The sequence below is a fragment of the Cordyceps fumosorosea genome (assembly GCF_001636725.1).
Source record: "Cordyceps fumosorosea ARSEF 2679 chromosome Unknown scaffold_28, whole genome shotgun sequence".
Classification (NCBI taxonomy): domain Eukaryota; kingdom Fungi; phylum Ascomycota; class Sordariomycetes; order Hypocreales; family Cordycipitaceae; genus Cordyceps; species Cordyceps fumosorosea.
Genome location: NW_017387328.1, coordinates 34,904 through 50,421, shown reverse-complemented (window position 1 = coordinate 50,421; position 15,518 = coordinate 34,904). Strand labels below are relative to the sequence as shown.

Below are 15,518 nucleotides of genomic sequence, written 5' to 3'. Positions count from 1 at the left end.
CTCCGCGCCAACGGCGGCGGCGAGGCGCGGCTGGAGCTGGCCCGCGCTCTGCTGTGGCTGCAGCTGGGTGACGCGGACAGCGCACGGGAGTGTGCGCGACGCTGCGCGGGGGACGACGCGGAGACGACGGAGGGCATCGTGCTGGCGCTGTGCGACATGGCTGATGGGGAGCACGAGGCGGCGCTGGCGCGCTGGCGGGTGCTTAGCGAGGCGCGGCCCGACGACGAGATGATCAGCGTCAACGCGGCCGTGTGTCTGCTGTACCTGGGGCGCATCGTCGAGGGGCGGGACCTGCTCGAGGGGCTGGTGGACCGCGGCTGCTCGTCGCACACGCTACTGTTCAACCTGTCGACCATGTACGAGTTGTGCACGGATAGGAGCAAGGCGCTCAAGGTGAAGCTAACGGAGCGCGTGGCGGCGATGGGAGAGTCGCCGGCAGGATGGGAGAGGACGAATGCTGATTTCAAGCTATAATTGAGCGAATTGTCTATGACGGCTACCTAAGTTGTGGGAGAGAATTCAACCCTAGGACGTCTTTTTAGACTTGTGCTGGTCTTCGCACCACTGCGAGTAAATACAAGCTGGTGTGTATCGCCGTTGAACAGGCGCTACACCGAAGACACGACCAACAGCAGCCGCCAGCCATAGCACACTGTGCGTACAGAGCCAGTCCACCTTTTGTGAAACCTGTGACACCATACCCTTCCCCTCCGGCCAAGGCACGAACCTCTGAAGCAGAAGAGGCGCATTCAGAAATACCGGAAAGTTGTCGAGGTGGTGAAAAATGACAAAGAGGCTCAAGGTGACCCAAAAGTCCACTAGCAGGTGTCGCGCCCACGATGGTAGCCTCTTCAGCTTTGCATCCAGCACGGGCGCATCCAGAACCACGCCGTTTAAATTCCAGAAAAACACCGCCTTCTGCAAGTCCACCGGCTCTGTCCTCTCCACGACGACCACCTCACCGTCTTCGTCCGCGCGGCTCCAGCTGTGCCACGCGCACCGCGGGATCCGGACCTCCGGCTCGTCCGCGCCGACGATGCGCTTCTCGCCGCCCAGGGAGACGTGGATGCGGCCGCGCACGACGCGCAGGTACTCGTCGTGGTCCCGGTGCCAGTGCAGGCCGCTGGACCAGGTCGAGCGCGGGGGCAGGGTGATGGTGACGCGGTCGCGCGCGGCGAGGTCGTAGGTGACGGCGTTGGGGAGGGGTCGAGTGATGATGGATGGGATATCTGGCATTGTGGGATGGATGGAAGGTGTAGTTGACGGGGTGGTAGTTATTGAGTTACTTCGCGATCGGCTTATAAGGGTGCGACGGGTCAGCCTGAGGTTGCCCGCATTATAAATCAAGTGCTAACTAGAGCGCCACAGTATGAAGGGCGGCAGGAACTAAATAGTCATCAATTTGGTAAATAACCCGGAATTTTAAAAATTGTAATTAAAATGCCTGTTCGCTCTCTGAATTAGATACCAGTGAGAGTCACCGCTGTATCTAGATCGTCTGATACTTTGCCAGACGCCGAGTCCCCAATACGTGTTTGCTTAATCTTAACGCAGATAAGCCTCGCCCTTGTAACTCGCTGCATTTTTTCGTTGCCGCCATCACTGGTGAGTGTGTCCCGGATCCGGAGCTGTATCGGGTGGTGCAGGATGATGCATTGGCGGATGCGGATCGTGCGCTGGCGGACCAGCACGATGATGGTGCCCGTCATCATACGGCGGCGGAGGCGGCGCGGCCCCGTATAGTGGCGTCGTCTCGGTCGGCCCCGGAACGTACCACGCCGGCCCTGAGCGGTGGTTCGCCGGCTCCCCCTCATCGTCATCGTCCTTGTCGCGTCGTCCCCGCCGCGTGGCCATGGACAGCAGGACGAAGAGCAACCAGGCAGCCACGGCGATGAAGAAGACGAAGGGGAAGACGGACGGCGGCGAGCTCGGGTCGCGGAAGCGTGGCGGCGGCGGACCGCGCCATCCGGGCGGGTGGCCGGGCGGTGTCTGTGTAGGTTGCTCGGGCGGCGTATGTGTAGGTTGCTCGGGCGGCATCGTGGGTGCTTTGGATGTGATGGAGATGCTGTAACGTGGAAGATGAGGACTTGCTCGGGTGAGAGTTGAAAAATAAGGCTGCGAGGGAAGGTCTCATGACCCAGCAGTAAGACGGCAGCCAATGATGGGACACATGTTGCGCCACTGACAGGCTACGGATTTATCCAGATGAAATTATATGCAGCGGATTGGAACTGCTGACTGACACAAACGCCATGAGTATTTTTACTGAGATGGATCGCGAGTGCTTCACTTTGCCGGTCCAGGACTTGCTTGAGACTGCAGTAACGTACTGTACAGTGCACAGTCCGTGGAGTTTCCGGCCTTGCACCAGCATCATATTGCCGGTGACACCTTGCACTGTTAAATATACTGATGGTACGGATATATAAAATCTCAATCGAATAATAGCCGTATCTAAAACCCGCAATACACAACGGCCGGAGCTCACACCAACTCCGCGGGATCTGTCTCACCAGAACCTCGGCATGATCCACCCGTTCCAACACCTCGGCGGCCGATGTATTTATCGATCTCCCCCACTTCCCCAGACAATAAAGCTTCATCGACATCATCAACGGCTTTTCCTTTTTTCATCCCCCAAACCTTTTCTTTTCCTCTTTTGCATTTCAGCCTCCCATTACACACCACACCACATCGTCCAACATGTCGGACCGTGTCGCGCAAATCGCCAACCACCTCAACTACCCCAAGGGCATGCTCGCCGGGCAGGTCGCCATCATCACGGGCAGCGGCCAGGGCATCGGCGCCGAGACCGCGCGTCTATTCGCCAAGGAGGGCGCCAAGGTAGTCGTGACCGACATTGACGCCAGTACGTTTCCCACATTTCCCCCTTACCCTCCACATCCCCCGTCTCCCGTGTGTTTTGTGTTTCTGTTTGCTCACACACACCCCGCAGAGAAGAGCGACGCCGTCGCCGAGGCCATCAACAGCTCCGGCGGCCAGGCCATCAGCGTCCCCGGCGACGTCCTCGACCCTTCCTACCCGGAGACCCTCGTCTCCCGCGCCGCCGCCTTCGGCTCCGGCAAGATCCACATCCTCGTCAACAACGCCGGCTACACCTGGGACGGCGTCGTCCACAAAATGTCCGACAAGCAGTGGGACACCATCCTCGCCCTGCACGCCACCGCGCCCTTTCGCCTCGTCCGCGCCGCCGCCGCCTACTTCCGCGTCACCGACGGCGAGCCCCGCTGCGTCGTCAACATCTCCTCCACCAGCGGCGTCCACGGCAACGCGGGGCAGGCCAACTACGCGCTCGCCAAGGCCGGGGTCGTCGGCCTCACCAAGACCATCGCCAAGGAGTGGGGGCCCAAGTTCGGCGTGCGGGCGAACGCGATTGCGTTTGGGCACATCGCGACGAGGCTGACGGCGGCAAAGGAGGAGGGCGCGTTCGTGGAGGGGCCGGGCGGGGAGAAGATTGCGCTGGGAATACCGCAGGCGCAAAAGGGGACGGGGTCGGGTGCGGCGCCGGCGAAGAGCGACATCCCGCTCGGAAGGCCGGGCACGGCGACGGAGGCAGCGGCGTCCATCCTAGCCGTGGCGAGTCCCCTGTTTTCGTACGTCAGCGGCCAGACCATCATGGTGACGGGCGGCCGCAATATGTAAATTTAGAGCATAATGGGAGAATAATGGGAGAATAATACGACTTCAAGACAACCGGGGCATTTCATTATTAATTGTATCCCGCACAGCCATGCTGCCGCCATGTAACATGCTACAAAGCATACGTTTCATCTCATCCCTTCCGAGTTTTTCCGTCTGCCCCCCTCCATCTACACCTTCAGCCACAGGTTCAGCACGCCCTTGGCGTACTCGACAATCTCGTCGCCACCCAGCTTCGACTCGCCGTACAGCCTGTCCACGAACGTGATCGGCACCTCCGCCACCGTGCAGCCCATCGCCTTGGCGCGCACCATCATCTCCATCTGGAACGTGTAGCCCTTGCTCTCCGTGCTCGAGATGACACGCTGCAGCACGCTCTTCTTGTACAGCCGGAACGAGCCCGTCAGGTCGCTCACGCCGGGGCGCAGCACCGTGTCCGCGAACAGGTTCGCGCCGCGGCTCACGAACTTGCGCTTTAGGTCCCACCCGAACACGCCGCCCGCGCCCGCGTACCGCGTGCCCGTCACGATGTCGTAGTTGGCCGTCTTCTGCAGCGCGATCATCTGCGGGATGAACTTGGGGTGGTGCGAGAAGTCGGCGTCCATGATGACGACGAAGGTGCCGGTAGTGAACTGCAGCCCGTGCACGTAGGCGGTGCCCAGGCCCAGCTTGCCCGCGCGCGGCTTGAGAACGACGTGCGGCGCGTAAGCCTTGACGAGCTGCTGTGCGACTTCTTGCGTGCCGTCCGGCGAGCCGTCGTCGACGATGATGAGCTCCCAGTCGAGCTTGCTGTAGGGGGGTCAGCGGGCGGACGGTTGCGGGGTGTGTTTTCGGTGTCTGTAGGCGGGCTTACGCGTCGGTAAAGGTGCGATTCAGCAGCCAGGTGATGATTGGCAGGTTGCGACGCTCATTGTAGGTCGGGAGGATGACCGAGTACTTCTCGCCGGTTGCCTTGGGAGCCATTGTGAAGTCGCGTCGCGGTGTTCGCAGGTGGTAGGTGGCGGGTCGGTCGCGTCGGCTTCGAGGTAATTAGGGTAGGATAAAAGAATTGACACCACAAGGTGGGAGAAAAGAAATTGAAAAGAATGTGAGCAAGTTGGGTGCTTGAATTGTCTGTGGAAGGAGGAGTTCGCGACGGTCGCTGAGCTAGGCTTCAGGACAGCTTGTCAGGTGGTGACTAAGCTGGCTGGCTTGCCCCTGAGAACTGAGAAATATGGGCTGCGAATGCACTACATACAACGCTTTGACAAAATGAGATAAAGGCTGGATTTCCAAAGAGAACTGACACTAAATTGATGGAAATGCATTTATGTGATTTTTGTCCCATGATCAAGAATGAGACGAGCGAGCGATGACGCTCCAGACGCTGTGATACGGTTCGTGATAGCCTCACGCCAGAACCAGGCAGTCGCCTACATTACCATCACCTACATGAGATACGAAGGATATGAGCTGAGAAATCTTACTATCATTAAACCAATCGTATGATTGATTGATCACAAACCTACGCAGCCACTGCCCTGTGATCACTCGCAAGTACGTATCAAATCCGAACCTCGCATCTCAGTGCCGCTTGCACAGCCCGAAAATGCAATGCAGGTGAGCAGGTTTGTTGCATACTGGTACATATAGCACACCATCCGTCATGTCGCATTCGCGCGATTGCTGCCTTAAACAGCTGCATCCCGATCCTATACGCGGCCCCGGCCTCAGCTGCGGAGTGGGCCGTTCCCCCGCCACAGCCTTATAAACATGCTTTTTTCCGGAGACAGTTGAAGTTCTTCAATCTTCCCTTATTGTCATTAAAATGGCGCTCTCAAAGTCCTTCGTGACCGCTCTGTTGGCCGGCTTGTTGCCGTCCATCAATGCCATTCAGCAGCCACCCACAACTCACAACGGCTCCCGCAATCCCTTCAATGACAACCTCGCCAGCTTTGCAGGCGACGTCATGGACAGGTGGAAGATTGCAGGCATGTCGGTTGCTGTTGTGGACGGCGATGGTGTCTACGCACAGGTGAGTATAACGACCTAGATGGTATCACATCTAACGCTTGTAGGGATACGGGTACGCCACCCTGCCAGACACCAAGGCCACGCCGGACACACTCTACTTTGCTGGGTCAACATCCAAAGCCTTCACGGCTGCGGCTGTTGCCCAAATAATCGACAGTAAAAATCACTCTATCCTTGCTGATGGATGGAGCACCACCATCTCGTCCATTATCCGCAACGACTTTGTCATGTACGAGGATTGGTCGACCGAACACATCACTCTCGAGGACGCGGCCAGCCATCGCACCGGTATGCCCCGTCATGATGCCGCTGTTTTTGCGCGCCACGACGACGGCAGCCCCGTGACCATTGCCCAGCAGGTGCAGAACCTCCGGAACCTGAAGCCCAGCGCGCCGCCGCGAACCACCTGGCAGTACTGCAACTACATGTACACCGTCCTCGGCCATGTCGCCGAAGCCATCTCAGGCAAGTGGCTAGGTGATGTGCTGCACGACTCTATTTGGGGGCCACTCGGCATGACATCCACCTTTGGCGATACCAAGGATGCAGTAGCCGCGCCGGAGCATCTAGCCACCGGCTACTACTGGGACCCCAAGGCCAACAAGTTTGTCGAGATGGGCCTCGAGAGCACCCGGGAGACGGGCGGTGCCGGACTCGTCATCTCTACCGTCTCCGACTACACCAAGTGGGCACGCTGCCTGCTCGACCAGACCGCGCCCTTCTCCAAGGCTGCGCACGACGAGATTCGCAAGCCGCGCATGCTCACCGGCGAGAACGAGGGTGGGGTCATGGGCGACGGCGACTTGACGTATGGACTGGGGTGGATGAAGAAGACGTACCACGGCGAGGTCGTTTGGAAGCATGGCGGCACCATGTTGGCCTACAGCACGCAGCTGTACTTGGTTCCCCGTTTGCGCTATGCCGTCGCGGCCATGGCCAATACGGGCCTCGCCAACTCTGCCGAAGACGAGATCGTCTGGCGACTGATTGAGGATAAGCTAGGTGTCCCTCAGGAGCAGCGCTACAATCTCACTTATAGGTAAGTCGTCTGATGATACTGTGCCCGATGGGGCTGTGTTCGATGGGGCTGCAATGTGCTGACGTTTGTAGCTTCGACGAATTCAACAAAGAGACGGAGAAGGCACTTGCAGCTGCCGAGTCAGTCTATTACCCCGACCGTCCGGAAAAGCCGATCCCCTCATCATTGACCAACAAGCAAATCGTTGGCCATTACTATGACCCAGGATACGGGACCCTGCGCATCATCGAGGCGGATGTTGGCGGCAAGACATGGCTGGTGGCGAACCGAACCGAGCCCATCACTCAGTACGAATTGCGCTTCCGGCACGTCTCCGGCAACTTTTGGCTCGTAGATGCTTATGTGACAGATTCGAACAGCATCGCTGGCACCTTTGCTGGCGAGTTCAAGGTTGGCGTGGATGGGAAGGCTGCCGGTCTGGAGATGCAGCTAACACCAAAAGGTCAACTTGGCGAGCCCAATGTGCTATTCAAGCGAGTGTAACATACTTCCGTAATAAGATACATCGCGAAAAAATACTTCGCCGTGCGCTCCGGATTAGCCTGTGATTCTGCTAGTTTTGGCCTTCCAAATGGCGCAGCTCGCGAGCCGCACCAGCTCCATTATGAATTCGTTGAGCCTTTGGATCTTCTGTGCTTCGATGGGAGAAAGAGCATCGAGGGGAATCGTCTGAAAAGTACCGACTGCCTGTATCAGGACTTCCAAGTCGGCCTGTGAGCGGTGGATCGGATGTACCAGGATGTTGACGAACAGTGCCATGGCAGCCACTGGCGCGTGTGACTGTATATACCTGGCAGGTTAGCCAGATAGCCAGATATGGAAGTTATCGAGATTAACTCACTGAAAGGATTCTCCTCCTAAAAGTTTGAGAGCCGATTTAAGAACCATCAACGTCGATCGGCCTGCCTCCAGGGAAAGGTCGACACTCGAATGCATAACGCTGTGTAAATCTTCCGGCAGCTCTTCGTTTGAAGCGCCGCATCTGCGGACCATGGTGTGGATTGAGATGAGGGTGTAATGGTAGTCTAGCTGTATACCAATAAGTCGCTTGGTTTCCTGGATGGTCGAATGCGCTGAGTTCGGGTCAGAAACGCTCAATCTAGGGCGCATCGACACAGGAACGGAAAGTCTCCATTGCTCAAGCTCGTGGTCCAATTGCCGAATATATTGCAATATTTCGCCGTCCGAAAGCTTCGCGCCTTTTTGCGAATAGAGAAAACGGCAAGTCCTCTCTTTAATGATGCTCAACTTTAAGTCACTGGAATACGACTCTTCTGCCACAGTATCCATCACATTTAAATCACAGTAGTCTTCGGTCAACAGCGGCCGACCCGCTCGCAGGGCGATGTCTTTATCGAGGATGTATAAGAGGCGGAAGAGCGTGTTGATATGTCGCTTGCGGTCGGGTAGGGTGTCCTCTGAATAGTCCTGCAACTCGCAGACCATCCGGCAAGCAATCGCATGCAAGTTGCTGTCTTGCGTGGCCAGAAATGTCCCTTGATATTGCTGCTACTGTTAGTACGAGCCATGCAATCGAACAGCCCGGCTTACCAGCAAGAGTATTGCCTGGAGCACTTCCAAACTGGATTCCCAGTGACATTTCTCGAGGAGTGATAAACATTTGGCAGCACAAGTCTCAATGTCAATCCGGCCCAAGTCAGAAAGCAAGGGCGATTTGGTCCATGTGTGGAGAGCCCAAACGCACGCCTGAGCCGGTAAAGATTGCGCTGGACAGTAAGCCTCTTCAACCGTTGCGTAAATGAGCGTACGATCCAAGAGTGGAACGCAGATGTTTGAATCGAAGAACTTGTCAATTATTGCATGTGTTGCTTGTTCGCTGGGAAGCTCCCTCTTAGGGAGACTACGCGTTGCTTGCACGCTGCACATTTGCCGGGGCGCACCGAACGCGACGTATTTTTGCAAAGGCAAGGGCTGTCCAGTTTTCAATTCCATCCACTGCTGGCCCTTTTTGGACAGAATTTGCAGTCCTCGAGAGTACCAATTTCGTCCAAGCTGCTGCGAAAGCCAGGGAAGAGCACCTGCGCTTTCAAAGGCGCTATCTATGGGCGATTGTATCGTTTGTGATGCACCGCGCTCCACCACACATTGAGTTTGGGCATCATTCGAGATGCCCTTATCCAGCGACGCAAAATGACTCTCAACATTGCGAGCCAGATCCACCTCGAGCTGTTCAACTCGGCGTTTCAGGGCAAAAACTGTATCAGGCGTAATTCTGTTCTGTCAGCTTCGCTCGCCGCAATTTTTGAAGCCTCTTACACGCTCTGCCTTTTCCTTTGCGGCTTTCGAGTGAATGTGCAGGGTATTTTCTGGTTGTCGCACCAGTTGCATGGCACACCAGGACTGGGAATTGAGCATTGTATCTACTTTAAGTCAGTGGAAATGCCGTATGGTGACCCATCAGATTAAACACCTTTCGTTTGAAACAAACGTCGCATGCCTTTCTGGGGGGCATGATGAGATGCAGACGTACGGAATCATCGGAGTCCGAGGGAGTGGATATCGGAGTGTAGCATCCCGATTATCTAAGCAGATCGCCGTCTACAAAGGTGCTCAGCTTGAACAGAGGATGAATTAACTGGTGATCTAGATTTTACATAATCGGAATAGCTGTAAACGACCGATATGATTGACTGGATAATTACCGAACGAGGCGTTCCATCAGGCCGGCGCGAGACATGTCAGCTCAGTGTATATAGATGAGGCAGAGTCCTCTTGCTGGGCCGGCCCTGCATTTTTCTTCGACTCTCATCGACTCTCATCATCTAGCTTCTTTATTTGTTGTTTTTAACATGTCTACCGCAAAGTGGTTTCGTCTTATTTCTACCCAACGTCTTTATCGGTCCTCCCAGACCACTACTGTCGTTGGGCAGAAGGCTTACATTTTTGGGGGTGAACTGATTCCCCGACAACCTGTCGATAATAAATTCGATGTTGTCGAAATTTTTCCTGGAAATAGTAAGAAAGCCTTAAAATAACGGAAACTTAACATAATTATACTAATTCTCATAGACTCTTCTGCGCAGACAGTTCCAGCTCCCACTGAAGCGCCTATCCCGCGCGTGGGCAGCGCGAGCACCGCTCTCCAGGGAAAGATCTGGATATTCTCAGGTCGCGGCGGCCTTGAGATGAAACCAGTTGAGGAGCATGGATCTTTGTGGTGTTATGACCCCAGAACGTCTAGCTGGGCATTGGTCAAGCCTACCGGCGCGCCTTACCCTGCTGGAAGAAGCTATCACTGCATGGCGTCAAACGGCACCAACAAGATATTTGTGCACGCTGGATGCCCGGAATCTGGACGTCTATCCGACTTCTGGTCCTTTGACATTGAAACAAGTACCTGGACTGAGCTGCCCTCTGCGCCGGCGCCGGCAAGAGGTGGTGCCTCCATCGCGTACAATCAGGGCAAAGTGTACCGCATCAACGGTTTTGACGGTAAGACGGAATTAGGTGGCGTGCTCGACGTTTTCGACATTGCATCACAGTCGTGGGCGTCAGTTCCCTACACGCCAGACGGCGTTCACGGCCCCGAACCGCGCAGCGTCGCTGTGTTGCTGCCGCTTACGATCCACGGCAAAGCGCACCTCATCACAATGTTTGGCGAGCGAGATCCCAGCGCCCTCGGACATGCCGGCGCGGGCAAGATGCTTGCCGATGCGTGGGTCTGGGATGTCACGCAGGCGAACTGGCACAAGCTGGAGACGGATGGTGAGGTACCTGAGCCCCGAGGGTGGTTCGACGCCGATGTAGTCGAGACTGGAGATGCCATTGTTCTGCATGGAGGTATCAACGAAGAAAACAAGAGACTTGGCGATGTTTGGAGATTGAGCTTCTGATGTGGTGCCATGCTGACAGTTGCGGTTCGGTTTTCTCTGACAAGCGGAATCTGGTTCGAAGAAAGATAAATCAACCATGATTAGTTTTGAAAGTCTCTCTTTATTAAGTAAAAAATCTTAAAATATTTGTAGTGCATTTGTTCTCGGCACAACAATTTTCATAAAGCTAGTGCCGAGAGAAGTTGGTGGGGCGTCCTTTTTTACCTCTTCAACATCACGACATGGCGTCCGTCGGTGGTCTACGGCCTGGTGATTGAGCTCGCAGGAATCATACGTTGACATGGATAAGCTCCTGTACGTCATGGGCGAGCTGCAGTCGCAGGCCAGCCTCGCGACCCCGGCCATTCCCAGTGAGTGCGAGCCCGATTGCTAGTCGGCACGCAGGGTCTACGCTAACCACCAACCCTACTCTGTCGCAGTCTGTGATGAGAAGCTGCAGCAGCTGGTCGAAACAATGACCGGGCCGACGCTGGGAAACCTGACGCCGGCGCATGTGGACGGCATCCTCGTGGCAATGGGCCGACTGGCGTTTTCACCGGCCGGTATACCGAGCGGCACCCGCGAAGCAGTCTTGAACTGCCTGGAGAGGATGCTCAAGCTCTCTCCAGAGATTAGGATGTGCTTTGCAGACCACGGTCATGTAGAGAAGTTGATTGACTTACTTGCGGTATGTTCGCTGCGTCACCTCACAGTTCCCGCTGACCATACAGAGGTCCGACGTACGAACCGAGGAGCCGCTGATCCTGTCGACCGTTGAGACATTGGTGACGTTGTTGGCCGACTACATAGTCGATCTACGGATTTACTTTTGTAGTGACGGGATGGCGGAAATTATCGACAATGTAAGTAGCCGCCCCCAGCACTAGTCCGCGACTAACATCTCAGATGCTGTATCAATGCATGCTCGAGCCTCGCCTTCTGGGCACTGATGGCCCGGCCGTGGGCGAGGCCGCACTTCGTCTCCTCCTCGCTATTACCGACCGCTTCCTCAACGAAGCCGGTCGGTACAAGGAGTCCTTCTACGCCGCCTTTGTGCTATTCCTGAAGCGCCGCGGCGGGCGCTCCGGCCTCAAGGGCGCGCGGGGCCTGCTCGTGCAGTGCATGCTGCGGTGGCTGCTGCACACGTACCACCACGGCGAGGAAGATGGGGGTGGGATCGACGTGTGGCCGCTCGTGGACCTCGAAGGGCTGTTCGTGGCGCTCCGCACGGTGCTGTCGCCGCACGCCTCGCAACTCGCTCAGCGCACACATCTTGCGCCGCTGGTCGAGGTGCTGGCATTGCTGGCGCGGCAGGGGCCGGCACCGCTGAGGAGCCAGATGCGCGAGATGCTTCTCGGCGAGGGCGGCGGCGACTCAAGTGACCAGGGAGCGGGGACGGGTGGTGACTCGGTGCCGCAGGCGTTGCTTCGGCTGTCGAGAGGAGCGTCGGTGGAGTTGTCGCGGCCGCTGAACGACTTGTTCGCAGTGTTAGGTAGCTGTTAAAACATCTGATTGCATTGAATGATAGATCTAGGATAAAGTAACTTATATCAACATATTGTAGTTTTGGTGCTTTGACTAGAAGGATTCGGTACAACGTGACTTTTAGCTTTACATGCAATTCGACTACACTTATCAGATATCTACGGGCCACTTCCATTTCTTCGCCCTTTTGTTCAAATTTTTTTTCCTACTCAGCAACAGCCTCCAGCTATCCTGCATCGGCGGAGATTTACGCCGCCTCGAAAATGGCCAGAAACATCTCGTTGAATTGTCATGCCAAATGAAACCTCGGGCTAATCTGATCGCTCGCCAATAATTATGCGGTGACAACGTTAAGCGGCGATGAGTAACAATTTAAGTCACACCAGTTGCTAATATAATGCCCGCTTTCCTTCCCAACTAGACATCTAAGAAAATTTGGAAAAAAAAAAAGAAAACCAAAGAGAAAAAGAATCCTGCATGTGTACTCTATTAACTTGACCCTTGTATCGTAATCTCACCTCAATCTCACTTCTCAGCCGAGTTCAAATGCTGCTTAAATCTGCATTGGCGACCCATGTCTTGCAGCTAGCGTCGCCTGACCCCACTTATTCTCGATTCCCCGCAACCGGTCGGCCAAGGTTAAAAACAGGTACATTAGCTCACATACAAAGTCGCCACAGTTCCAAGTACCTGTACTGTCTCGATCTGCGTTCCCGCACCGTCCATCGACCCCGGCCGCCCACAGATCACACAGTCCGCACACCTGCAAACCCTGCTTCGTTTTCAGCTTGTGCACTGTGTACCCCCGAGTCTTGTTCCGTCCCGCGATCGACTGGTTCTCCAGTAACTGACGCCTTCTCAACGAGTTAAAGCCCTCCAGCAATGTTCAGCCTACCGGTAAATATGCGGCCCATCCTGCTGTTCCCCAAGGACTAGGTCGGTACTCGTGCGCGCCCCCAGCCATTCCGCTTCCTTGGTATTGCCCGTTTCCTGGTGCCCCCGACCATTTCAAGGTTCCATTGCTGCGTTCGTTCGTCTGCTCTTAATACCTCTTCATCTTCATCGGTTCAACTGCCACATCCCGTATCTTGCATCATCAGTTCCATCAACTCGACCCAGCTTACAGCTGCTGTGTGATATCGACCATTGCACGTTCGTGTGGCCCGTCCCTGCCATTCCGCCCTGCGATCCCATATCCTCCCTTAGTCATCATCGGTTCTCTGTAGGTACGACGAGTTGCAGTGAAATAATTCGGATTGCGCGCATCTGAGCTTGCCAATTATCTGCGTGAGCTCTCATGCAATTATTTTGTTGCAACCAATCCTCACTGCTACCTAAGGCGCTAACACTGCTACAGATTGAGGCAAGATGTCTTCCACGGTTGATCATGCCCCGTTTATTCCGCGCCCACGCGAAGAGCCGTCGACAACACATCCGAGTGCTGCCCCTTCAGCTCCGATGGGGTCCAGTCTTCCGCCTTTTGGCTCTGCCCCTGTGAAGCCGGCCGAGAGGCCGTCTCTCTTTCCGGGGTCCGGCACCCATGCACCAGAACCACCCGCTGCGCCGCTGCCTGCAAAGATCGCCGAGCTGCCTAAGCCGGTGGTTTCTGAGGCAAAGCAAATTTCCGAAACCAAGCCGATTGAGGCGAAGCCGGTTACAGAGGCGAGGCCGGTTGTTGAAGTAAAGCCGATTATCTCTGAACCCAAGCCAGCTACAAGTGCCGGCGCCTCGCTACCAAGCATCTCCAACCTAGATGCGCCGCCGCAGCCACCCAAGGAATCCGCCGGAGAACCCCCCAAGCCTGCCACAACCATTTCAGGCCCTGCCGTGCCGGAGAAGGCTACTGGAGCTGCCGCACCAGCTGCGGCCGCGCCTATAATGTCCACTCTCAATAAGCCGACCGAGCCTGCGCCTGGATCATCAGCTCTCAATAAAAGTGTTGAAGCTCCGGCTCCGGCCGCAGCTCCGGAACCTGCCATGGCAAATCTGTCTCCGCCGTCGTTTCCCCGGCCCGTCGAGGTCAAGTCAGTGCCCGACACGCCTGTCAACACCGGCACGCCCGCGGGTGGCACACCCCGGCCCGTTCTGGACATTTCGCAAGAGCCGATCCAGAAGTCCGAGCCTGCGCAGCCCGCCCCGACCTCTGCACCTGAGGTGGCGAAGACGGATTCGTTCCTGAACGGGGCGACCGAGAAGTCGGTCCCTGCCACACCTACGCCCACACAGGCGTCCTCCGTTCCCAGCACGGCGGCTGGCCAAAAGCGCAAGTTTGAGGACGAAGCCGACGCGCTCAAACCGGAGCACACTGAAAAGAAGGCCAAGGCTGATGAGCCGGCGAAGCCCGACTCCAAGGATGGTGCTGCGCCTGCTGATGCAGCGCCGGCACCGAGGAAGGTGGGCCGGCCGAAGAAGAGCAAGACGCCGGCGCCGGTGGGCCGTACGCAGCGCAAGACACGCAGCCAGGGCCCTGCGGAGGCGTCGCTTTAGGTGGTAAAAGCGCAAATCGATTTAAAAGGAGGCAAATTTGATTTGATATTTGGAGCTGGTGGGTGATGGCTCCGTAGATGGCTACAGGCCCTGATCTGGATGCGGCGCAACGGATTGACTTTCTAGGTATAACGCACGGAGGTACGGAACGTGATTAATGTTTTTTAACTCGCAATAATTTACAATCGACTGAATAATGCATTGCTGGATTACCGAATTCCTAAATGATTGGGTTATGCTGAGTTGCTTGAGTTGTCTGTAAGCTGACTGACGATACTTTGGCAAGCGCGATGAGAGAAGGCGCCAATGAAAACGATGGTAGAACTCGTAATAAATCGTCGTAATCGTCAGCCGAATGAATTGCTAAAAACTTGTTTGATACCAGTTTTCAAGCCGTTGAGCTTGTGCCGCGAAGGAGGCAAAAGTGGAACAGGGTTCGACAGGGCGCTAGCAACGAAAGGCAAGAATCGGCGGTACATTCACTTGGATGACGCTGATGATGGTCTAGAACAGTCTCGTTGAAGGTAGGGGTGAAATGTTGGAATAGGCTGTGGCTGTGTCATCACTTGGTTCCTGGCCGGGTTGTTGATAGACGTTGGCAGTTAGCCTGTTGTCGACAAGATGCAGAATTGCGGTAAAAATATAGAAATCCAGAATCACAGCACGAGACAACTGGAAGTTCGAGACTGCAACGACAACTACGAAGTACCAACCTCCTAGTCTCGACGACTGCAGATGCCAAGGCGGCGGGAGCAAGCTAGTGGAAGTTGACAACCACTCTCCTACCAAGGACTATCAGGTGGCGAATATGACAATGATTTTCGTACAGAAGCAAGGCTGGCCTGCATGGATTGCACTGAGGCTCCACTGATGGTTTTTTTTTTTTTTTTTTTTTCATATTTCTAAGATATGTTAATCATCAATACAGCCAAGCAGCTCAAGCAACAAGCTGTGAACTGTAGACTGTCCACCAGTTAGTTCCATCAGAGTCAAGACTTGAG

The 15,518-nt window shown here is 55.6% G+C and overlaps 9 protein-coding genes across 9 annotated transcripts in view; 6 read left to right on the top strand and 3 right to left on the bottom strand.

The window, feature by feature from the left end:
• The window catches only part of ISF_08232 (Tetratricopeptide-like helical), a gene marked incomplete at both ends in the record, with an annotated part of 1,114 nt that extends 640 nt beyond the window's left edge, over nt 1–474 (top strand). The window contains one exon of the mRNA XM_018851835.1: nt 81–474. Within this exon, the coding sequence (XP_018700917.1) occupies nt 81–474 (394 nt within the window). The remainder of the gene's footprint in view (nt 1–80) is intronic.
• A 51-nt stretch (nt 475–525) lies between these two features.
• Nucleotides 526–1,236, bottom strand: ISF_08231 (Cupin, RmlC-type; the record flags this gene model as incomplete). The annotated part of the gene is made up of 1 exon (XM_018851834.1): nt 526–1,236. The coding sequence occupies one exon, from the start codon at nt 1,234–1,236 to the stop codon at nt 526–528; it is 711 nt and encodes a 236-aa protein (XP_018700916.1).
• A 363-nt stretch (nt 1,237–1,599) lies between these two features.
• Nucleotides 1,600–2,037, bottom strand: ISF_08230 (hypothetical protein; the record flags this gene model as incomplete). The annotated part of the gene is made up of 1 exon (XM_018851833.1): nt 1,600–2,037. One exon carries the CDS (start codon nt 2,035–2,037, stop codon nt 1,600–1,602), a length of 438 nt encoding a protein of 145 aa, XP_018700915.1.
• Nucleotides 2,038–2,703: 666 nt separating this feature from the next.
• Nucleotides 2,704–3,663, top strand: ISF_08229 (Short-chain dehydrogenase/reductase SDR; the record flags this gene model as incomplete). Its single annotated transcript, XM_018851832.1, has 2 exons — nt 2,704–2,869; nt 2,957–3,663. 2 exons carry the CDS (start codon nt 2,704–2,706, stop codon nt 3,661–3,663), a joined length of 873 nt encoding a protein of 290 aa, XP_018700914.1.
• A 167-nt stretch (nt 3,664–3,830) lies between these two features.
• On the bottom strand, nt 3,831–4,623 carry ISF_08228 (mannose phospho-dolichol synthase; the record flags this gene model as incomplete). Its single annotated transcript, XM_018851831.1, has 2 exons — nt 3,831–4,449; nt 4,514–4,623. 2 exons carry the CDS (start codon nt 4,621–4,623, stop codon nt 3,831–3,833), a joined length of 729 nt encoding a protein of 242 aa, XP_018700913.1.
• An 844-nt stretch (nt 4,624–5,467) lies between these two features.
• On the top strand, nt 5,468–7,195 carry ISF_08227 (Beta-lactamase/transpeptidase-like protein; the record flags this gene model as incomplete). The annotated part of the gene is made up of 3 exons (XM_018851830.1): nt 5,468–5,674; nt 5,718–6,712; nt 6,784–7,195. The coding sequence occupies 3 exons, from the start codon at nt 5,468–5,470 to the stop codon at nt 7,193–7,195; spliced, it is 1,614 nt and encodes a 537-aa protein (XP_018700912.1).
• A 2,327-nt stretch (nt 7,196–9,522) lies between these two features.
• ISF_08226 (Kelch repeat protein) lies at nt 9,523–10,566 on the top strand (the record flags this gene model as incomplete). Its single annotated transcript, XM_018851829.1, has 2 exons — nt 9,523–9,688; nt 9,743–10,566. The coding sequence occupies 2 exons, from the start codon at nt 9,523–9,525 to the stop codon at nt 10,564–10,566; spliced, it is 990 nt and encodes a 329-aa protein (XP_018700911.1).
• A 280-nt stretch (nt 10,567–10,846) lies between these two features.
• Nucleotides 10,847–12,048, top strand: ISF_08225 (hypothetical protein; the record flags this gene model as incomplete). The annotated part of the gene is made up of 4 exons (XM_018851828.1): nt 10,847–10,916; nt 10,986–11,206; nt 11,259–11,408; nt 11,452–12,048. The coding sequence occupies 4 exons, from the start codon at nt 10,847–10,849 to the stop codon at nt 12,046–12,048; spliced, it is 1,038 nt and encodes a 345-aa protein (XP_018700910.1).
• A 1,350-nt stretch (nt 12,049–13,398) lies between these two features.
• Nucleotides 13,399–14,517, top strand: ISF_08224 (hypothetical protein; the record flags this gene model as incomplete). The annotated part of the gene is made up of 1 exon (XM_018851827.1): nt 13,399–14,517. The coding sequence occupies one exon, from the start codon at nt 13,399–13,401 to the stop codon at nt 14,515–14,517; it is 1,119 nt and encodes a 372-aa protein (XP_018700909.1).
• Nucleotides 14,518–15,518: the final 1,001 nt, after the last annotated feature.